General features: G+C 35.6%; 1 protein-coding gene across 2 annotated transcripts in view; it reads left to right on the top strand.

Annotated features, from left to right (window-relative positions):
- The window catches only part of LOC123536730 (N-acetylglucosamine-1-phosphotransferase subunits alpha/beta-like), a 54802-nt gene extending 33398 nt beyond the window's left edge, over positions 1 to 21404 (top strand). For both annotated transcript variants that reach the window (XM_045320112.2, XM_045320111.2), the window contains 20 exons: positions 1191 to 1370; positions 2586 to 2756; positions 4315 to 4438; positions 5366 to 5428; positions 6875 to 6930; positions 8033 to 8147; positions 8468 to 8676; positions 9931 to 10088; positions 10663 to 10802; positions 12160 to 12743; positions 12995 to 13182; positions 13769 to 13921; positions 15992 to 16058; positions 16867 to 16977; positions 17603 to 17688; positions 18111 to 18209; positions 18776 to 18943; positions 19562 to 19652; positions 20301 to 21322; positions 21353 to 21404. In XM_045320112.2, the coding sequence (XP_045176047.2) occupies positions 1191 to 1370; positions 2586 to 2756; positions 4315 to 4438; positions 5366 to 5428; positions 6875 to 6930; positions 8033 to 8147; positions 8468 to 8676; positions 9931 to 10088; positions 10663 to 10802; positions 12160 to 12743; positions 12995 to 13182; positions 13769 to 13921; positions 15992 to 16058; positions 16867 to 16977; positions 17603 to 17688; positions 18111 to 18209; positions 18776 to 18943; positions 19562 to 19652; positions 20301 to 20405 (2868 nt within the window). In that variant the 3' untranslated portion in view covers positions 20406 to 21322; positions 21353 to 21404. The remainder of the gene's footprint in view (positions 1 to 1190; positions 1371 to 2585; positions 2757 to 4314; positions 4439 to 5365; positions 5429 to 6874; positions 6931 to 8032; positions 8148 to 8467; positions 8677 to 9930; positions 10089 to 10662; positions 10803 to 12159; positions 12744 to 12994; positions 13183 to 13768; positions 13922 to 15991; positions 16059 to 16866; positions 16978 to 17602; positions 17689 to 18110; positions 18210 to 18775; positions 18944 to 19561; positions 19653 to 20300; positions 21323 to 21352) is intronic.
- The last annotated feature ends 2386 nt before the right edge of the window (positions 21405 to 23790 follow it).

The raw sequence follows: 23790 nt of genomic DNA, 5'->3' as shown, positions 1-23790 counted from the left end.
TCCCCACAGAGTTTGAGTCCCTGTGGTGCTAATCCAAACCCAGGATAAGCTCTTGAATACACAAACTGTAAGACTTTTCTTTTTAAAAAAAGCTGTTCTCCAGGGTAAAAGGAGTCTCCTGACTTGAAATCCAGGACAGTCAAGTAGTTTAATAAGCTTCTGCAACATCGTTCAAATTTTGTTACAGTTAATTGTTAAACCTTCATCATGCAGTTTCCCAGTTTGAGTCATTTGCTGTAATTTATTGAAATTCTACAAATTTAATTTAATTGCTAGAGTGAGTGCAGATGCTCGGGCTGTTGATTTTAGTCATTGTTTTTGATTACCTCCCTTTATAACCTTAAATATAGTGCTTTTCCTGCTAAGTAAATATGCATATTCTCTATTTGGACAGCTAAACAGCTAAAATGAAAGTAATAAAAAGCACTATGAAACTTGAAAAGAAGTCTGCTACTTATGGTTTGTCTATTGGTACTGACTATGGTCAAATGATGGTATAGCTTGAATGCTGATTAATATATGTTGATTCATTAAATGATTTGTGGTAAAGGTCTAGCCTGGGAATCCAGTCTGACAATTTATAACTTTTTTTCTACCTGCAAATTGACAGCCTGAGAAAACCTGTTTTCCGACCGAAGCAACAACTGTATTACACCCAAAATATGCGGGTTTATGATAAAGAACAGTAACTTCTGAAAGCAATAATCCATGACTAAAAACAGAAACGGAATTCTCAGGAAAAAGACAGACCGGAATCATGTACTTATGAAGGTTTCCGAACATTTCCGGGCCATAGACAAATACCAGTTTGTACCTCCCATAGCTTTTCCAATAAATCTACAAAAATGCCGAATTTTTGACAGCATTGCCTCGTTTTCATTTCAAACAAGCACAAAAATCATCACATGTTAATTAGGCTATTTACAGAAAATCGATAATCAATAGTGACATGAAAACTCATTCAGATATCCCAAGGCGTTGATAATATATCAGAAACTCAATGAATGCCATTTAACACTAATTAGCGCAAATTAAGTGGGATCTTTAATGCATAGATATTAGGTACAATTTCTTCTGACAAAGCATGGATATTATCAGTGGCTTCCCAGGCTAGCTAAAGTCCTTAAAATGTATTTAATGATATTTGACCTTGTCTAAAACTAATCATACATTTATTGGTTTGTTTGTAGCTGTCGAGAGATGAAGATATATCCGCTAGTCGGTTTGAGGACAATGAGGAACTGAGATATTCTCTACGATCCCTTGAGAGGTTTGCCCCTTGGATTAGACATATCTACATTATCACTAATGGTCAACTGCCTTACTGGCTCAACCTGGAAAACCCAAGGATTTCCATAATAACACATGATGTAAGTGTAATTGTCTGGGATTAAAGCACTTTTGAGAGCCCGCCCGCTTAGCTCAATAAGGAGAGCGTTGGTCTACGAATCACGGAGACATGAGTTCGATCCTCGGATGGGGCGTATGTTTTACGATTTGATAGAAGACATTGTGTCTGAAATCATTCGTCCTCCACCTCTGATTCATGTGGGAAAGTTGGCAGTTACTTGCAGAGAGAACAGGTTTGTACCGGTACAGAATCCAGGAACACTGGTTAGGTTAACTGCCCGCCCTTACATGACTGAAATACTGTTGAAAAACGGCGTTAAACCCAAAGCAAACAAATAAAGCACTTTTGTGTCAGTTTATCTTTAATAGCTTAGAATTATCCATACTTCAGGATATTTTGGCAAAGAACAATTTTTGATGATTTCATCAGAAACTGTATGGTTTTACGTTTGATTGTATAATGTTGGCTATTTAATGTATAGTTCATAAAACTACTGTATTTTTTCCAGTTTTTGGTGTTTTCAAATCTAATGCTTGAGCAGAGATTGCAAGTTAGGTCAATTATAAACCATGAGTAAATTATGGTAGCTAATTACGTCTCCCCATGTATGGGGGAGATATATTGCTCTGCCTGTCCGTCCATCTGTCCGTTTGTCACAGAAGTTAGTCCAGACTACTATATAACTACACCAAACTTTTTACAAAGATTCAGTGCTAAGGTTTGTTTTACATATCTTCAGTTTTTTCTGGTTGATTGATTTTTGGAAGAGTTACTGGCCCTTTAAGGTCATTTTTAGCCTGACTGATATTATTCAAATATGAGAGCTGCCACAAAAAAAAAAAAAAAGAAAAAAGAAAAAATGTACTTTTACATCTAGATACTAAATTTATATCTCATATTGTTTCTTAGATTCCCTACACTGAATTATATCTTACATCTCCTATGTTGTTTTGGTATCCCCCACCCAACCACTTATCTTGTGTTATGCCTAGATATTACATATTCATTTAACCTGAAATTTTAATAAAGCAATATTGGGAGGCCTTCACTTTTCACAAAAGTACATATAGAATTTCAAATTTAGATTTAGGGAATGTTTGTTTTTCTGTCATAATTTAATTCTTTAAAATTCATTTCATTCTCTAGGTGTTTTAAGAACTGGTAAGCATGGAGTGTAGGAGGCAAATCAACTTGAGTTTGTTCTTTATAAGCTATTTTGTGTTTTTACTTTTAGGAAATCTTTTTGAACCATAGTCATCTGCCATCATTTGGTTCACCAGCAATAGAGAGTAATGTACACCGTATACCAGGATTGTCTGATAAATTTATCTACATGAATGATGATGTGATGTTTGGTAAGGAGGTGTGGCCTGATGATTTCTTTACACACAGTTCAGGACAGAAGGTAAGGAGGTGTGGCCTGATGATTTCTTCACACACAGTTCAGGACAGAAGGTAAGGAGGTGTGGCTTGATTTCTTTACACACAGTTCAGAACAGGAGATAAGGAGGTGTGACCTGATTTCTTCTCACACAGTTAGGACAGATGGTAAGGAGGTGTGGCTTGACAAATTCTTCACACACAGTTCAGGACTGAAGGTAAAGAGGTGTGGCTTGATGAATTCCTCACACACAGTTCAGGACAGAAGGTAAGGAGATGTGGCTTGACACATTCTTCACACACAGTTCAGGACAGAAGGTAAGGAGATGTGGCTTGACAAATTCTTCACACACAGTTCAGGACAGAAGGTAAGGAGGTGTGGCTTGACAAATTCTTCACACACAGTTCAGGACAGAAGGTAAGGAGGTGTAGCTTGACAAATTCTTCACACACAGTTAAGGACTGAAGGTAAAGAGGTGTGGCTTGATGAATTCCTCACACACAGTTCAGGACAGAAGGTAAGGAGACGTGGCTTGACAAATTCTTCACACACAGTTCAGGACAGAAGGTTAGGAGGTTTGGCTTGACAAAGTCTTTACACACAGTTCAGGACTGAAGGTAAGGAAGAAAATGAGAAAAGTAATATCAGTCAAGGCAGTCACAATATTGGCTAATAAAAGGTTGTCTTTCTTAATAAGTGTATGTGGTACTTGTTTGATTATAAGGAACAGTATATGTTAAAAAATAAAATGTGTGAAAGTTATAAAAAAAATAGAAGCAAAATATCTTATTTCGGACTGGTACATGTATGGTGCTATCATGATGTTTCATCTGTACTGCTATTGAAAAAGAACCTGATACTGTGGAATTATTTAAATTCATGGACATGAAATTTTGTGGCTTTGGTATGTAATCAAGTTTTACCTTATGATTGGAATTTCATACATGTTTATAAAGGATTTCAGAGTATCTTAGTTTAGACTCTAAAGAGAATACTGTTATGCTGCATATATCCTGTTAGAAAATTACTAGCAGCACTTTAGAATTTTATATTATAGAGAAATGAGCCATGCCATGAGAAAATCAACATAGTGGCTTTGCGACCAGCATGGATCCAGACCAGCCTGCGCATCCGCGCAGTCTGGTCAGGATCCATGCTGTTCGCTTTCAAAGCCTATTGGAATTAGAGATACTGATAGCGAACAGCACGGATGCGCAGGCTGGTCTGGATCCATGCTGGTCGCAAAGCCACTATGTTGGTTTTCTCATGGCACGGCTCAAATGCATTAGACTAAAGAAGGTTCTGTGTGTTTCTTTCTTCATCGTTTGAGCAGCTGTAAAGTCCTTTGTTGTGAGTCCCTTATCCTTCTCAACAGAAAAGGGAAAAGACTAATAAGAACAATACAGGTTAAAATTTAGTGCATGTATGAATTCTTACAGGACCTTTTATTTCAACATAAGTTAAACATTAACAGTAAACAGAAATATAATGCACATACAGGTATCTATATTGAATTGACTTCTAAATTTAACATTCATATGCTGTAATTGAAAACAATTTGATAGATTTATTCTGTATACAGGTGTACCTGACATGGCCAGTACCCAACTGTAACGAAGGTTGTCCATCAAGCTGGATAAAGGACGGATACTGTGACAAGGCGTGTAACGTGTCCGAATGTGAATGGGATGCTGGGGACTGTGATGGTATATAATAAATGTTTCATTCACCTATTTTCTGATAGCATAGTTTATGAATTTGTTACATATTAATGAAAGAACCATATACAGTCGAAACTTGGTATCTCGAATTTCAAGGGACCATGCTTTTTATTTCGAGATAACCGAAATTCGAGTTATGAGGAGGGACTTGTAAGAACGAAATGATGAAAAAATGTTGTAGCCGTGTATACAACTTGGCATGTGCAAACAAGTATGACATCATCTCACTTTGATATTCGCCGCACCTTTGATATGTCGGCATCATGGCTTTCTGGTTAGGCAATAAACATGTACATGTGTTAAAAACCAAACACATTTACAATGACATGTGTGAAATTTTATCGCATACTTTTCCACTTCGACATACTGAGTTTACAAAACACTTGAATTTTATTGACGGGACTGAAAATCCATTTCGACACATCAGGAGTCTTGTTAAGTCAAATTTTGACGTAACCGGAGTTGAATTACATATTAAGAAGAAAATTTGACGGGACTTGGAAATTTCTTCGACTTAAGCGGAATTTCGAGGTGAGGGAGTTTGAGATACCGAGTTTCGACTGTAAATTATTTTAATATACAGTTCTAAAGGAACATTTTGACTATAAACATTTGTCCAGTTATTTTTATTTATCATATATATTTTGAAAGGACGATTTCTTTGCATCTGGGCAATAAAGGTTTTTTTACATATTCTGTTACTGAAAACTTTTTGTGTGTGCTCTGAGAATAAATATGAATTTAGAATATTAATCTGTACTTGTGCATAGTGTCAAATTTCAAGTTTCGTTTTTCCCATAAGGTCTAATGTGGCATAAACTACATTATAGACAAATGTTCGAATGATGTTAACATAAAACAAATATATTTTTAATATCAGACATGAAAGTATATCTTTTTAATGATTTTCAGGTTCAAACCGTAATTTACACAACCAGGTTGGCTGGGCTGGAAGCTGGGGGTCTGACTCTTCAGGTAAGAATATGCATATGAATCATTGTAATAATACATAATTATATATTTTTGTTTCATTCTTAGGTGCATGATTTGTCATACAGTGTATATACTTTAGTCTTGGTAATGATGAAAGCATTGAATCTACTGTGGAATCGAGTGAAATTTTGTGGTTTTGATAAAACAATATGTATTTGTGAATTTTAACCATTGGAGATAAAATGAATTGAAATTTTGGTTAGTCGTATTGATTTAATTTTGTGGGATATCAATGATTTCAAAGTATTTAAGTATTGCCTTTTCCAGTTACTCATTTGAAAGCTTTGTTCTGGTGAATAATCATTCCTCTGTACTTTCGGATTTTTGGCATTATAGAATTTAGGACTACATTACCCAAAAGAGGATTTTAGTCCTTGTAATATGCCCAAATTTTCGATGGCAAAAAGATTTTTTTGCATCTAAGGAGTTTGAAAACTAAGTCTACATTATAACAGAGTCACTTGCTCTGTATTACTGTTTAACAAACTTTGGTAGGTTTAAATATTTTGTCTGTAGGATTGATAATTTGCCCTTTTTGTCAGCTTAGAAAGTTAGGTGAAAAGTTTGCATTCAACTAAGTATCAAGCTGTTTCTCAGGATCAACTACATGAAACTTCACACAGTGCTTCCCAGTCATCAAACCTACTGAAACAACCAAGTTAGACAACTCTTGATTAAATTTAATACATATTATGGCCCTTTTTGTCGGCTTAGAAAACGCAGTTGAAGTTTTGCATGAAACTACCGGGTAACTATCAAGCAGCTACATGTAATGGATTGGAGCTTCACACAGTGCTTTCCAGTCATCACACCTACTGAAAAAAGTTAGATAAACCTTGGTTGAGTTTAATAAAAAAAAATGGCCCTTTTTCAACTCAGAAAATGTGGTTTAAGTTTTGCATGCAGTTGTCAAGCTGTATCTTGGTTACAGCTATATTGTAGGACAGATATCTTTCAGTTGGATTTATTGGAAAATAATGCACTTTTTGGACCTAGCAAGTTCCGTTAAAGTTCTGCGCAGAACTATCGAGCTGTCTCTTCCTTCTTGTCGAAAATACTTACATATCCAAATCAGAGAATTCTTAGTTCAAAAGTTAGAGAACTCTTGGTTGAAATTAATTCAGATTATCACCTTTATTTGACTAAGAAAATGTGTTTGAAGTTTTGCATACATGTTATTATTATTGCCATAATAAAACTTTGATTTGAAATATATTGTAAAAATATAATTCAGTTGTGTAAGTTACCAAGTTATGGCTCTTGTTCAGATTAGAAATAACCGATTGATCAAGCATGTTTTTTTCTCCTAAACTTTACGGATTTCCATTATATATAGGTGCATGTTATGCATAGGTGTTAATAGGTAAATTGTATTTATAAGACTGTGACTACACTCTAACTGAACATTAAACCTGTTGTATGTTGCAGCATACTGCCACAGTGGTTGTGCCAATAACTGGATCGCTGACAGATACTGTGATACGGTAGGTTAATTGTTCACAATGCCTCTTTATCCTTAGACCATATGCATGACCTGGCATGATGGACATAATTAATGCATTTGACCTATAACACACTACAGAATTATTGCCTTCTACCTTTGTTCCATTGTCAGTTACAAATAAGCCGCACCATGAGAAAACAAACATAGTGCGTTTGCGACCAGCATGGATCCAGACCAGCCGCACATCTGTGCAGTCTGGTCAGGATCAATGCTGTTCGCTGTCAAAGCCTATTGCAATTAGAGAAACCATTAGTGAACAGCATGGATCCTGACCAGACTGCGCGGATGCGCAGGCTGGTCTGTATCCATGCTGGTCGCAAATGCATTATGTTGGTTTTCTCACGGTGTGGCTCAAATGACTTTTTAGGACAGTAGGCTATTGGAAATAAAATCTTTACTAGGTTTTTGAAAGCAAAGAACACAACCAAGCAAAACAGTAGCAGACTTGGTGTGCTGGAGTCTGTATATGAGAGGTGATAAAATGTGCAACACTCATCAAAGGGTAAAGCTTATTCACAGCCATTGTGTGGCAGATATATACTCTGGAAATGTAGCAGGCATACGGATGTACATCATAGTATTGAAACATAGTATTGATTATAACATATTAAAGTCATTATGAAATAAAACACAGCTCAGTTCTTCTATGTCATATTATAGTTTTACTTTGTGACTAACATAGAAGTAGCTTTTTTACACATTTTAACAATAGCGTTTTTAAATAAATAAAACTATAATTAATAACACTGAAGTATGCTCAGTATTGACAGTTTGCAAATTGGATCGTTAGTTAAGCTTAAGTTTCTTAGTGTTGGCTTATTATAAAAACAGTAAATAAGAACATGAGAAAACGTCAGTGGAAATGTAGTGAAATCTTGTGGCGAAGCAGTTTCTGACTTTGAATCGCCTTCCCTCGCTCAGGTATGTTCCAGCCATTCTTCTGCTGTCATATGAAAAGGTTATGTAGCTGACTTTTGGAAGATCAGTATTTCTACCAAGGTACACCCGGCACACACATACAGGTGGCCTCTTCTCCCTAAAATTATATCACTGTGACGTAAACCAAAAATGTTCTATTTCAGGCATGTAATGTACTGGAGTGTGGTTTTGATGCAGGTGATTGTGGCACTGATAAATACAGTCATATACATGGAATGATGCTTCTGCCTAACCAGACACTCTACTCTCTGCCTCCAGGTATACTACACATTTACCAAATATCTGTCAAATACAACACATCTTGAACTCTCGTAAGAACATAAAAGGAAATTTGCTAAATATGATAACTAAATGAGATGTTGTTTATTGATGAAATGCTTTTATTGCACTTGAGTTAAGTGCTATTGGAGTAGTGCAGTTTTACTGGGGAAATGCCAGTTATGGTTCTTTTGTTTATTATTTCTTTATATTAATAAGGTATTTGCACTCAATATTGTATTATGACCGATTTTTCTTTGAAGTATACCTATTACTAGTGTAGTGTAGTCCAATTAATAAAAGTCGGTCTTTCATTACAGGACAATATACTGGATTCTTCAACCTGTCGTATATACTGTCAGACAAAAACACCTCATTGCATAATGCGTATTACGATGATAACAAGGTTATCAGAACAGTAGCAGTGGCGAAGAAATTCAGAGTTCTAACAGTAGTGCTACATGCCAACATGAACAAAACCAGCTTCAACTTTACTGTTGAGTATGGGAAGGTGAATCAGACTAAACAGGTACATCAACTCTTAAATAAGTACTGGTAGTGCTATTGTAAAAAAACATTCTGTTCTTACATACAAACACTTATCCGGCCATCCAGCTGGTTAACAGCATTGGCCTGTGTGTGAAATGATACCTGGTAGCACACCTTGGGTCTTCCTCACCCATCAAAAGCTAGAAACTCACCATATGACCTACAGGTTTGTCTTTGTGATGTTAAACCCAACAAAAACAACAAAAATATTTGTAAGTTCCTTTGTTTGATAACACTTACTTTGTTTTCTATTGGCTACTGAAAACTTAGCAAATGTTACATTTTCAGTAGGCACATTTAATATATCATTATGAATCTTAAGTTCTAACACTTTTAAGATTTTCTTTTATAAACAAAGAAGGATTTTACCATATTGTCTTGTCGATTAAAACACGTTTCCGAAAATGACCTACTTTTAGCGCCAAGGGAAGTAATGCATCCATTTACGCCTAAAAAAGGATTCCAGATTAGTATCCCTTCCTGGTGTAATTCAAACATGTTAGAATGGAAATAGATTTTAGTTTTGCATGTTTTGTTGGCAAATAAAACACGTTTTTTAGTTCAGATGCGTCGTAATTAATCACTCAGGCATTCGACCTTAGTGATTAGATTACTACGCATCTGAACTCAAAACCGTGTTTTATTTGCCAACAAATCACACAAAACTAAAATCTATTTCCCAGTCTTAAACACTATTGATCTATTTATCTCCTTGGTATTAAAAGCAAAAAATAATTTACTTGCATATAAGATACAAGATGGAGCAGAAAACTTTATATTATTTATAAGTTCTTTTCCCAACATATTTGTTAGTAGTATAAGCAGTAGTTGTATTTTCACTAGTTTTTTTCCAACAGTGGTACACCCAGCTGTTGCTAGATGTGACTGCCTTCAAAAATACAAAGGACTTCCTGATGCAAATATTGAAGGAAGTTGTCTAATGTAAAATCTGAAGTATTTGTGGGGGATTAATTTTTACTATTATGGATAGCTGTGCATATTTGTGAAAATAAATACTTGTGAAAATGCGATGATATTTATAAAATTTAATCATGCTTTATGTTTCACAATTTTTTTATCATGAATATTCTACTACTTACTGGTTCAATTAAACAAAAACAAAAACACTTTTAATCTAGTGAAAATACTCAGTTTTACATTTTCAAATTGTGAAAAAACTCAGTTTTGCATTCAGTTTAATCAATTTTTTGAGAAAATATTGCTGAACTTTCAGTTGAATTTCACACTAGAAGTGGACACTTTACCAAGGAAAGTGGAACCTTTGAACATCACAAAGTCTGAGTCTGGGAAGAATGTTTCTAAGGAAACCAATGCAACTAAAACAGTGACAGAGGAAGTGGTCAGATTTGTTGATCTACCTGATAATGAGTTGTAAGTTTCTAGGAATTTAAATGTAAATATTTAGCAATTCACCAGTACCTACAAAGAGAAAGCTTTAGACAGTGAGCCAGGGGTAGGATGAAAAGCCTCAATATCACAAATGTTTTCAGATGTCTGATTTTAGAGGAAAGTTAGTTACTTCCAAAAAACAATTAAATCTGGATAGAAAAAGACGTGTAAATTATGTGTATTACTCATGATCCTAAATCAATCAGGAGCAACATGACCCTCATTGCGTATGTTTAAGCTGGCTTTACGTAAGGTCGATGGTTCTGCCATGGTGTTCACCTCACTGTGTGGGTTCAGGTTGGCTTTACGTAAGGTTGATGGTTCTGCCACGGTGCCCACCTGTGTTGAAATAATGCAAGGAGGTGCATCTGGGGTCTTCCTCCAACATTAAACCTAGCAAGTTGCCATATGACCTATAATTGTTTCGATGTAATATCAAACACAATATAAACAAAAAACAACCAGGAGCCTTCTCATGGTATTTATGTTTTTAATTTACAAAGTTCAGTTGTCATGGTAATGCTAAATTGCAAATAAACGCTTTTATGTATTTCAGGAAACCTTATATCCTTCATCCATCACCAACACCAGATTCATCTTTATTAGTGAAGGATATGCCAAGTAATATGTCAGATGTGCCATTTCCAAAACATCTGAAGAAACAGTTTATAGAGCTCGAACAAGAACTGAAAAATGGTTTGTTCTGTTGTAAATTCTTTTAAAACAGATCAATGTTTGATGTGTATATTTTGAAAGAGTAATATGTTTTACATTACATAATGGTAGTGGGCATCATGTAGAAACTATGCCAGGCAAATGGAATTTCTGGTCATATGATCAATTAAATTCTATTCTTCTGTTCGGTTCTGTTCTGTTCTCTGTTCTGTTCTGTTCTGTTCTGTTTTGTTCTGTTCTGTTCTATTCTATCCTATTCCTATTCTGTTCTGTTCAATTCTATTAATATTCCTTTTCTTTTTTATGCCCCCTTCGAAGAAGGAGGGGTATATTGTTTTGCATTTGTTGGTCGGTCGGTCTGTCTGTTGGTCGTAATGTAGACCAATCCGTTTCCGGATGATAACTCAAGAATGCTTGGGCCTAGGATCATGAAAATTGATAGGGAGGTTGGTCATCACCAGCAGATGACCCCTATTAATTTTGAGATCAGTAGAAGGTCAAGGTCACAGTGACCAGGAACTGTAAAATGGTTTCTGGGCAATAAGAAGGCTTAAGCCTAGGATCAGGAAAATTGATAGGAGATTGATCATGACCAGCAGGTGACCCCTATTGATTTTGAGGACATTAGGTCAAAGTTCAAGGTCACATTGGCCAGAAACAGTTAAACAGTTTCTGGACGATAACTTCAGAATGCTTGGGCCAAGGGTCATGAAAGATGATAGAGAGGTTCATCATGACCAGCAGATGACCCCTATTGATTTTGAGGTCAGTAGGTCAAAGGTCAAGGTTACAGTGACCCGGAACATTTAAACCGTTTCCAGACAATTAGTTGAGAACGCTTAGGCCTAGGATCATGAAACTTTATAGGGAGGTTGGTCATGACCAGTAGATGACCCCTATAGGTTTTGAGTTCAGTAGGCCAAAGGTCAAGGTCACATTGACCCGGAACAGTTAAACTCTTTCCGGACAATACCTTGAGAACGCTTGGGCCAAGGATCACGAAACTTAACAGGAAGGTTGATCATGACCAGCAGATGACCCCTGTTGATTTTGAGGTCAATAGGTACATGTATATGGTCAAGGTCACATTGAACCAGAACAGTAGAACTTTTGTTTACAGTGAACATATAATTTCTGTTCCTTGTGCAATTACTGAATGCATCAAGGGGGGCATTTTGTGTTCTAAGAGCTCTTGTTCTGTTCTATTTCTATTCCATTCCATATTCTGCTTTGCATTTTGTACAAAGCTAGCTGAAATTTAGTAGGAATCTAAAAAACAGCATTTGATTTACTGCTTGAAATGGAACTTAATACTAGAAGAAATGTTAGGAAACAATATGAACTAAAGCTACAACTTCATTCAAATATTTTATTTCAGAGGAGCTATCAGAGACTGGCTACAGTATCAGGTTGAGGTCACTGTGGCTGGCCTATCAAAACTACCTCAAATATAACCATACAGAGAACGAATCTCACAAACCTATTGTACATGCCAAGCCTATAGGGGGCATACTAGTTGAAAAGAGTCGCCTGAAATTGGCGAGAACTGGAAATGTAGAAGGTTACAAAAAGTCGCAAGAGAGGCAGGCAGATGGTCATAAAAAGTTGCCAGGGGAGCTAACTGTTGAACATCATCAAGTTCAAGAAGATATTATAAAACCTGTTAGAGATTTCAAGGTCAAAGATCAGGTTTCAAAAGACCAAGATAAGGCAAATGTTGATGTACATAATGTGGACGGAGCTGTTTTGGAGGAACAAAAAGTTAGGAGTAAGAATCAGGAAGAGGGTGTGAACCTTGGTCCTAGAAGGAGGCTTTTGAATTTTAATGAGGAATATATTAATGCGCTGGATGCTAACAGTGAAGTTGTGGATAATACAAGTTTTATATCTGCAGTGGATATACAACCCGATTCTGTGAAATTATTTCCATGGGAGAAGGGAAGTTTGGCAGAATTACAGAAGGTTTGTAACATTTATTTTCAGAAAATTTAGAAGCACCTCCTATTTTTCGTCTGGCTCCACCCCTTATTTCCAGAGTTATGTCCCCTGAAATAGTCAAAAACACACATTTTCACCTTGTGACGCGCCTAGCTCAAGAAGTATTTGATATAGATTGATGAATGGTATTGTCTGAAAATTAAAAGAGAAATTGAAGAAAAAACCTTGTTACAGAAAATGTTGATCAAACAGTTATGTGTATATTTCATTTACAGAAGAAAGAATCACAGGAGACATTCCAGCCAGCAGCTTACCAGAGGAGACGGTTACTGGATACATTTGGTGACTCGCTACGCCATGTAAACTCCCTGTATAACAAAGCGTTTGGTTACACAGCAAGAAAGGTTCCAGGACATATGCCTCATATGATTGATAAAAACATCATGTATGAGTTACAAGCTAGGTATGCTGATTTACTCAGTGTCCTGTAAAATTAGTAAAAATCACAGAGGAACTAATTTTTTTTTTTTGGTAGTTTCTATTTAGCCCCAAGGAACAACTGAAATTCCTATTTATCTTATCTTTACATTTTGAAATCCACAAATTTAAGCAACCACCTACACCCCATGAAATAGTTTTAACAAAAACTAACATTTTTTGCGAACGAAATTAAATCATTTTGCAGCATACAATAAGTTATCACTTTGATTTATGATTAAATATTTCTTCTGGTTCTAAAAGATTATGTTTTCCCTAGTCAAAACAACATTAAATTTTATAAAATTTATTAGTAATCCTTTAAGGACCTCTATGCTTTATGAATGACAACACTAAGTCCTTATCAGTAATTGCTATTCTACTCTCTGAGTTCAGGACCTGCTTGGATCAGCTGGAGCATGTTTCTGAGGTGGGTAAAGCCTGCCAGAAATAATGCTTGTAGTAACATACAACACATAATGAATATTTACTCCAGGAAAATCTGAGAAAAATTTTTTTTATAAAAAAATGCAGTGCTGAACAAATGACAACATTTGCTTAATATTCATCAGGTTTCCTGCAGAATGGGAAGCGACATCTTCCCACCAGATTAGACATTCTAAAGACATGCAGTTTGCCTTCTCATACTTCTACTACTTGATGGGAGTTAAACAGAACATCACTGCAGCAGACGTCTTTGATGAGATGGATACAGATAAATCCAAGTATGCTATATATTTCTTTGAAATTCTCATTTGAGCTGCACCATGAGAAAACCAACATAGTGCGTTTGCGACCAGCATGGATCGAGACTGTGCATCCGCGCAGTCTGGTCAGGATCCATGCTGTTCGCTTTCAAAGCCTATTGCAATTAGAGAAACCATTAGCAAACAGCCTGGATCTTGACCAGACTGTGCGGATGCGCAGTCTGGATCCATGCTGGTCACAAACGCACTATGTTGGTTTTCTCATGGTGTGGCTCAGTTTTGTTTTCCATAATTTTATTGTTCTGCCTCTCACCTGTTATGTACGTTTCATGTTGAGAAAGCTCTTGTCAGCAGGTTTTTAGTTTGAATTCTCATGTAAGCATTATAGTACCACTATTAGTTCTTATTTTCATATCATGTATAGAAAAATAAGGAATGTTCTTTTACTTGAAATGGTCTAGTCGGAATTACATTTTTAGCTCGCATGTAACAAAGTGACAAGATGAGCTTTTGTGATCGCGTAGCATCCGTCGTCTGTGCGTCCATAAACTTTTGCTTGTGACCACTCTAGAGGTCACATTTTTTGAAAGTTATGAAAGTTGGTCAGAATGTTCATCTTGATGATATCTAGGTCAAGTTCGAAACTGGGTCACATGCAGTCCAAAATTAGGTCAGTAGGTCTAAAAATAGAAAACCTCGTGACCTCTCTAGAGGCCGTACTTTTCAATGGGTCTTCATGAAAGTTAGTCAGAATGTTCACCTTGATGATATCTAGGTCAGGTTTGAAACTGGGTCGCGTGCAGTCAAAAACTAGGTCAGTAGGTCAAATAATAAAGTCTTGTGACCTCTCTAGAGGCCATATTTTTCATGGGATCTGTATGAAAATTGGTCTGAATGTTCATCTTGATGGTATCTAGGTCAAATTCGAAACTGGGTCAACTGCGGTCAAAAACTAGGTCAGTAGGTCTAAAAATAGAAAAAACTTTTGACCTCTCTAAGAGGCCATATTTTTCAATGGATCTTCATGAAAATTGGTCTGAATGTTCACCTTGATGATATCTAGGTAAAATTTGCAACGGTCACTTGCGGTCAAAAACTAGGTCAGTACGTTTAAAAAAAGAAAAACCTTGTGACCTCTCTAGAGGCCATATTTTTCTTGAGATCTTCATGAAAGTTGGTGAGAATGTTCACCTTGATAATATCTAGGTCAGGTTCAAAACTGGGTCACGTGCCTTCAAAAACTAGGTCAGTAGGTCAAATAATAGAAAAACCTTGTGACCTCTCTAGAGGCCATATTTTTCAATGGATCTTCATGAAAATTGGTCAGAATTTTTATCTTGATGATATCTAGGTCAAGTTCAAAACTGGGTCACATGAGCTCAAAAACTAGGTCACTTTGTCAAGTAATAGAATAAAAACGACGTCATACTCAGTTCAAAACTGGGTCATGTGGGGACAGGTGAGCGATTCAGGACCATCATGGTCCTCTTGTTTACATATTGTTTTCTTTGCGTTTGAAGCAGTCTTTGATAGATGTACCTTTTATTCACTTTTGTAAACTTTATTAACAGTTTCCTTCTTCATATTCACATACACTTGATTTCTTAGAATTCACAGTGTTTCACATGGCTCACTGGTTGAAAACCTAGCTTAAAATGTAAAATTCTTCATGCGAGAAAGCCATCCAGCTGACTTACAGATGTATAGTGGTTCTACCCTGGTTCTACTCTAGTTCCTGTCAATGCCTGAAACAGTGCCCAGAGGAGGCACCTTAGGTCTTCTTCACCGTCAAAAGGTGGAGAAGTTGCTGTATGACCTAATTATGTTGGTGTGACTAAACCTTGCAAAACAAAAAAAAATAGTATTTACCAGGTGTATCTTTCTGGGTCAGGATTCTGTTATCATGGATACAGCATTTATCTCAAATTTATAGCATATGAAAATATGATATTTTCATTTTAAACTCTAGTTTTAAAATACTTCCCTTAAAGTCTAAATGAATAAAAGCTAATGTTGTAATTAACTGAACATGCAGTTTCTGATCTCTTATTGTTCTATATAAATATGAAGTGATTATAATATTTTCAGAATACTGTCGGATCGTGAGATACGTACCTTAGCCACTAGATTGTACGAGTTGCCTCTGGATCTAGCTGTAAGTAATTCTCTTGTCATTCAATGCTAAACAAATGTATGTAGTATATGTATAGGTTTTTCACATCGTGGGGCCTCTGGCCGAATGGTTTAGGTCGCTGACTTCAAACCAGTGTTGTGTCGCGCCTAGCTCCAAAAGTATTTGACGTAGAGTCACAAAACTTTACAGGAATATTGGTCAGCATGTGTAGTTCTGCACCTGGGGTTTCGCGTCTGGATTCATTCAGTCATGTAGGAGTTATGGCCCCTGACTTAGTTAAAAATTGGTCATTTTAATGTTTTGTCACACGTAGCTCCAAAAGTATTTGCCCTAGAGTCACCAAAGTTAACAGGAATGTTAGTCAGCATGTGCAGTTGTGCACCTGGGGTTTCACATCCGGATTCATTCAGTATTGTAGGAGTTATGGCCTCGACCTAGGAAAAAAATGTCATTTTAATGTTTTGTTGCGCGTAGCTCCGAAAATATTTTACCTACAGTCATTACGAAGATATAGCAACATATTGTTTTCCCAAAGTTGATCTGTGTCCTTTGTCATGAAGTGGGGGCATCTGTGTCCCATGGACACATTTCTAGTTTTTTTTCTTTAAGTGGTAAAAGATTTGTGAAATTTAAAAACATAATGTTTAATAAATTTGTGTAAGATGTAAATATGTCTCTTAAAAGTAATTGATTATTTTAATATTTTTTCAAGGACAAATTTTGCAAATTGATCAAAATTTCTAACTGAGCAAAATTATTTCTGGGTTGATGGTATTTACATGGAGTTCTGAATGTATGGTACATTATAATGGATGTTTTTACATTTCAGACATTGTCAAAGTTAGAGTTTACTTTTGTAAACTGTTCCAAAAAATTACCGATATCAGAGCAAAAACAGCCAGATGCCACAGCATTGGAAACTTACTATGAAAAGGAAATGGTAAATGTTTGAAGATACTGAATGATATGAGCCGCGCCATGAGAAAACCAACATAGTGCGTTTGCGACCAGCATGGATCCAGACCAGCCTGCGCATCCACACAGTCTGGTCAGGATCCATGCTGTTCGCTTTCAAAGCCTATTGCAATTAGAGAATCCATTATCGAACAGCATGGATCCTGACCAGACTGCGCGGATGCGCAGGCTGGTCTGGATCCATGCTGGTCACAAACGCACTATGTTGATTTCTCATGGTGCTGCTCATATTGTTAAATGTCCAATGATCTTTAGGTCAAGGAAGTCGGGGTCACTGCACAACTATATTTCTAGATGCTTCCAAAAGGACATCTTGGGTTAACATACGTTGGACAAATAGTCCTGTACTGTATGATATAATACAAAAACAAGTACAAAACTAATTTTAGTTAAATGCATCTTTATCCTACAGTTTAAGAGGATTCAGAATTGCTAGATTCTTGAAAGTGTAAAACTGATTATTTCATTATTTATGATCAAGTCTTAGCTTTCACTTGAATTTTTAAGGGTATGGTTATATAAAATTATTCACAATGATTAACTGTTCATGAATTGAAAGAAAAGTAAACTTAGATTTATTATTTTTGTAGCCTCAGGTGACAAGAAACATGTTTATCAACTGTAAAGAGGTGGCTGATATTGTAAAGAGTAATTTTCCACCAAAAAATAAATACAAGTAAGTGTAGATCACTCTGCACAGTGACATTTAAAATGCTTTCATAATTTTCAGTATATCTGTAACGTAAGGAAATGAAATATCACATTTTAAAGACTCTTTATTTTACTGTTGGTAATGGTTCAGTTTAAACAAGGTTTGGCTAACTGGTGAGTTCTGTGGCAGAGTATTTGCATTGAGTGCAGGAGGTCTAGGTTGAATTACTGGCTTTGTGATACCAGAGACACAAAATATGAGACTGGTAACTTCCATACTTTGCACGTTATATTTAAAGGGTCGTTCCAGGAAGTAAAATAAGACTATGTAAAAATCAGATAGTTGATACCTTGTTGTTGACACAAGAGCTTTGTAGTCCATGTTACCTGTTGGTTATATATCATGTTTAAAGACAGCTTACATTTATCTAAGATGTTTTGTTACAGGCATGTTGAAGTAGACGACTCGGAGATTGCTTTCAAGATGATTAAATCAAATGTATCTACAGTGGTAGGCCAGCTAGATGACATCAGAAAGAAACCAAAGTGAGTTGCATATAATTGTATGTTGCTGCTTTATGTAAAAACAGTTAAATGCACATGACTTACTGGCATTTGTAACTTAACTAGGGTTTGTTCAGACCGCAGGTAGAGCACAAGACTGTTAGTAGAGTTCACAAGTTTGATAACTAGAAAAGGCCAATTCTCTCCACGATGATTTGACAGAAAACATTTTTTTCTCCCCTTTTTAATTATGTGGGAAAACTCTCAATTATTTGGTGAGAACAGTTTGTAGGGAATCCAGGAACACTAGTTAGTTTAGCTGAGTGCTGTTGCATTAAATAGAAATGCTGCTTCTTGCCTGAACAGGATGGTTGTTTTATTTTCCATACCCGTAATTTATAAAAAAATAATTTCTCTAAAATTAATAATTCATCTTGCATGAAAAATTCATGTTTTTTAAAGACTTTCTTTTTGAAAATTATGTAGATACTTAAATCCTCAAATCTTTAAGGCATATTTACAGATATTAGTGTTTGTTAACATGGAAACAAGTTTCCTCATCCAAGGAAAGATTATCAAATCTTCAAATAAATCTTGTATATTTGCAGGAAATTTATCTGTTTGAATGATAACATAGACCACTCACTGGAACAGTCTCGCACAGTGAAAGCAATTCTAGCTGACTTCTATGAGTCCCTTTTCCCACTGCAGTCCCAGTTCGAACTACCCCGAGACTACAGAAATAGATTTACCCATATTGATGAGCTGAGAGAATGGTTTGTTTGTTTATTATTTCACGTTTTGTATCAATTACATTCAGTCATTCAGTATAAGAGACAGATTTGTTGAGGTTTGTGCAGAACCACACTTCAAATGTAGCGGTCTGTCATGTGGGGAAGCTGTGCAGCTGACTTATGGTTGGTTTGAGGTTCTATCCAGGTGCCCCGAGTTTGTGCTGAAACATTGTCTGCAGAGGCACATGGGATACTTGTCTATAACTGGAAAGTCACTATATGACTTAAAATATGTTGTTAGGATTTAAAACCTTGGAAAACAATCAATGCAAGTGATAAATAATGTCTCTTTGAAGGAAGCTATGTTCATTGTATAGCTGTAGCATCAGAAAGCAAAGTTAAACTGGAGAACAATTTTGCTTTTAAGGGGATATAAATACAGAATCTTCAAACATAACTTTTCATACATGTAATTCCAAAGAACATCACTGATTTACTGTATGTTTCTTCAGAAAAAAACCTAAAGCCACTTACAGTTACTGTTGCTGTTAATAATGCCCAACAAATGTCCCTGAAATAAGAAATCAATAAAAAATACTTAATGTGTCATTATTTGTATTAGTTTTGAAATATGAATAGTAACTTTTTATATTGTTGTAGGAGAAGGTACAGAGATTGGTTGAAGTTTTGGACCCACATTGCTCTAGTGCTACTTGTGGTGTTTACTATTGCTTCATATTTTGGTGATAAGGTCAGTTGAGATCAAGTGTTTTTTCTTTTCATTGCTTCTTTTAAGTTTAAAAAGGTTTTGGATTATTATTTGATGCCCGTTAAAGTGGGGTGTTTTATGGGAACATCTGGGGTGACAGGTGACTAGTTGGCCTCCACAAAAGTTGTCTGCTTTATTACTTGAGCAGTTCTTATCCACTGTTCACTATACTTTTATAACAAAGATTATTGGCATATTATGTTTGCCAAGTTTGGTAACCATCTAGAATGTCCCAGTGGCTCTGGAGTTATGGACCTTGAATTATTTAAAATTGCAAACAGGCAGTTTCTGCTAAATGACATATTAAGTAGTACTTGTTAGATGTTTATCAAACTTTCTCGCAATATATATGGGTATATTATCTTAGATAAGTTTGATAACCAGCAGGAGAGTCTGTCCAGTACGTAGAGTATTTAAGTGTTAAAAGTAATTTGCTGTGACAGGCTTCTGTGACATTTTGGCTCTCTTCTTTACTGATACATTTTCAGTTGAGTGATATAAACCTAAAGGTATGAAAAAAATTAAATATGAAGACTGACAGATGATTTGTTGATTGTTTTTTAAATGTAATAAGATCAGCTTCTGGTAAATCATAATTATTTCTCATGACTATTTATCCTGTTGTTGTAGATTGAAGCAGCTCAGAAAAAATTATCAAGACGAAGATCTCCAAATAATTCAGGGTCAAATGATGAGAGAGAGGGTCAAGGTCATACTGGTATGGAGACCGTATGACGGTTCCTGCTCTGGTTGTTCACACCAGATGTTGTCATGACGATACTTGCCATAATACTCTTCATTATCGTCGTCATGGTTCTGTATGAAATGAACAAATTCTAGTTTGCTCAAACTCTGTGTACTGTGCAATACATATTTCCCTTTTAAATCAACAACTGATGTGAAACACACATACTAAGATATTGTACCATGTAAAAAGCTAATCTCTTCTAGATGTTGTCACTTTGAATAATGTAATGCTGTACCTTTAATCCAAAATAGATTTAGCTGTTATTTCAAAGTGAGCAGGTTTTTGCTATTTTAAATTTTAAGTATTGTATTTTTTTGGTATTTAGTTTGTAAAATGTGAAAATATTTTTGTCTCAGTTTTATAAGTAACAGACAGACAGAAATTTCTGTTGGTAAGTTAAATGTATTTTGATCAACAGATGAAGTGTTTGAAGAGATTTTTTTTCTAAGCTTAATGTTGTACACTAAATGTTAGAGTTTGTTCATATCATTTCTGGTGTGATTTTCCAGAGCGTTTTCTGTGATAATCTTTATTTATATCATTCGGCATTTTGTATATATAATTGGTATATGTTTATAATTGTGCTAAACATATTTTGTAGTTTTGAAGTATGATATACATGTACAAAACTGGTTTTGTGTGTAGTAAGAGTTATTAAAGTAATTGTAAGAGTTGGGTATTTTGTGATTGCTTAGTTTAACCTTTACCCTGCTAAATTTCTAAAATGAACTAGTCCATCATTCAATATGGGGAGTACGACTTATTATTCAGAGGTATATTCTCTGAAAATTTACTGACTGAATAGCAAACAGTGCAGACCATGATCAGTCTGCACGGTTGTGCAGGCTGATCTTGGTTTGCTCTGGTTGCAGTGGCAAAATCACTTGCTGCCAGCAGGCTAAAGGTTAAATCACTTGCTGCCAGCAGGCTAAAGGTTAAAAACGTAGTAAATCTGATAAACTGAGCCGTGCCATGGGAAAACCAACATAGTGGCTTTGCGACCAGCATGGATCCAGACCAACCTGCGCATCCGCGCAGTCTGGTCAGGGTCCATGCTGTTCGCTAACAGTTTCTCTAATAGCAATAGGCTTTGAAAGCGAACAGCATGGAGCCTGACCAGACTGCACAGATGCGCAGGCTGGTCTGGATCCATGCTGGTTGCAAAGCCACTATGTTGGTTTTCCCATGACTCGGCTCAATTCTTGATTGGGGGCATAATTTATGATCTTTCAAGTAAAACTTAGCTTAATTTTCTGTAACATTTTATGTGTACATAGATATAGTTAGCAAAATCTGGGTTTAATTAGATAACTTATTTAAAGTGTAATTCATACAAATGGTACAATATTAATTGCTTGTCTATGCCATATAGAGGTTAAACACTGATAATATCTTATAAAGACATGGTATAACCTCATCCAAAAGCATTTATTCTATGTAGTTTAATGGTAACGGACCCTTAATGTCAATCTGCAATATCTTCGTGATTACTTATTTTTGTATGTTATTTTGGCATTATTCTGATATCTTGTAGCTTATTCTTGCAAATGGCTTGAAAACCAGTATTACAAACAATGCAGAATTTGCATATGTAAAAGAACGGAATTGCCAATTGTAATGTATCCATAACATAAAGTCTAAGGGGACTAGCTGAAATCAGTCCTGATCATAAAACTTTTTTAAGACAATAACATTGTAAATAATTCATTGACAGTCATTTCAAAATATTCTGATTAATGACATTCTGTATACATGTATTATGAAAAGGTTCAAAGAAGAATTGATAAAATGACATGAGATTGTTATTATATCTTTAATGTTGATTTTTTTTTATGTTTTGTATGTGTGTTTTGGGGCTATATGTGGGAAGGGAAATTTCTTTTAATGTTATTGATGAAACTTCCACACATTATACATTCCAGGTCTGTCTTTCAAGCAGTCTGATGTTCCATGTTTTTAGCTTGATTATTTGTATAATAGGTAAAGCTATTGCACTCTCCCATTCGTCATAGACAGCATTCTGATTTTGGCTTAGTATTGTATGTAAGCTAGTATCTCAGTAATGAAAATAGATGTAAACACACGTTTCCCAGTGACAAGCTAAGCAAAGGTCCCATAACTCTGTTTTTTGAGTCGGCTAAACGATGAAATCGTTTTGACGAGTCCTTGCTATCCAGCGATTCTCTAAGTCTAAATGGACCAAATAACACAGTGAAGGGATGTAGTTCCATTAGATTTCTCAAACTTCAAACAGTTCACTGCATGAATGAAGTTAAGATGTGTCAATTCCCTTTGCTATGACCAATATACGATGTAATCTGTCATATTTATGACTTGTAATTGTGCAATTCTCGAATGTAACTCATTAAGCATAAATGTGCATTTTAAGAATTGCGCAGGCTTACAAAGCTTGGGTAACATCCAGCGAAAGACAAAAAATAGTTCCAGCAGGTCTCCAGATAAGATGCGTATTAGCGTAAATTACATATAGAAATAATGCAAATACGCATGTCTAATAATTTCTAAGCGTATAAAAACGTATATAAAATTACAGAAACGCACACAATGCTTTTTCAAAAACAAAATCTGAATCGTCTGGATGCGTTAGGTAACATAGCCGATCAGCCTTAATTCTCCCACATTGAACGTAAACATGCATCGTATGATTTCTATAAACTTTGCGTGCGTCGAATTTTGCAGTCAGTAAACGGATAAATTATCGGAAGAAGAAGCTCTTACTGGTTTGTTTAGTTACTACTGATAATAAAAATGATTTTAATTCTTGTTTTTCGAGAAATAAACAAATCGGCGAAACATTAAATTGTATTTTCTTGTAGTTTTTTAAATCGAAAGTAGATCGTCTATGTTTGGCGAAACGAAACAACTTTTTTATGAAAAGATTTAAGTAAGAGGTAATTTAACCGTAAACTTCAATGTCAGATACTGCCAATTGCTGCTAAATGTCTTCGTATCATCACAATTTGTAAAATATATTGTTCAAACTGGAGAAAAGTGTAATCATATCCGGATATAATATTTTGGGTAAATATCGAGCTGTGTTATGAAATTTTAAGAAAAAAACTAAAAACAAACTGAAACTGGTAGACTATACTGTCAGTACATCAATCATTAGCCGACTCAGGCCATTCAGGCCTTTGATCTGTATCTCAGTGTTTCATCCCCTTTCTCAACAGCATTATTTTTGGTGTAATCTGTTATCTCATTAAACATCATGACAGGGAAGTGTTATGACTCAGAATTGTTGCCTCTTGTGTACTTTTTATGCCTGTTTTCATCATTTTAATATGTTTAAGTGACAAGGCATTTGAATAGTCAAACGTTGTTGTTCTCTAACAGCTCTTGTTATATATT

Source organism: Mercenaria mercenaria, chromosome 17, assembly GCF_021730395.1.
Source record: "Mercenaria mercenaria strain notata chromosome 17, MADL_Memer_1, whole genome shotgun sequence".
NCBI lineage: Eukaryota > Metazoa > Mollusca > Bivalvia > Venerida > Veneridae > Mercenaria > Mercenaria mercenaria.
The sequence above is the reverse complement of the archived record's forward strand: the minus strand, read 5'-3'. Positions and strand labels throughout refer to the sequence as shown.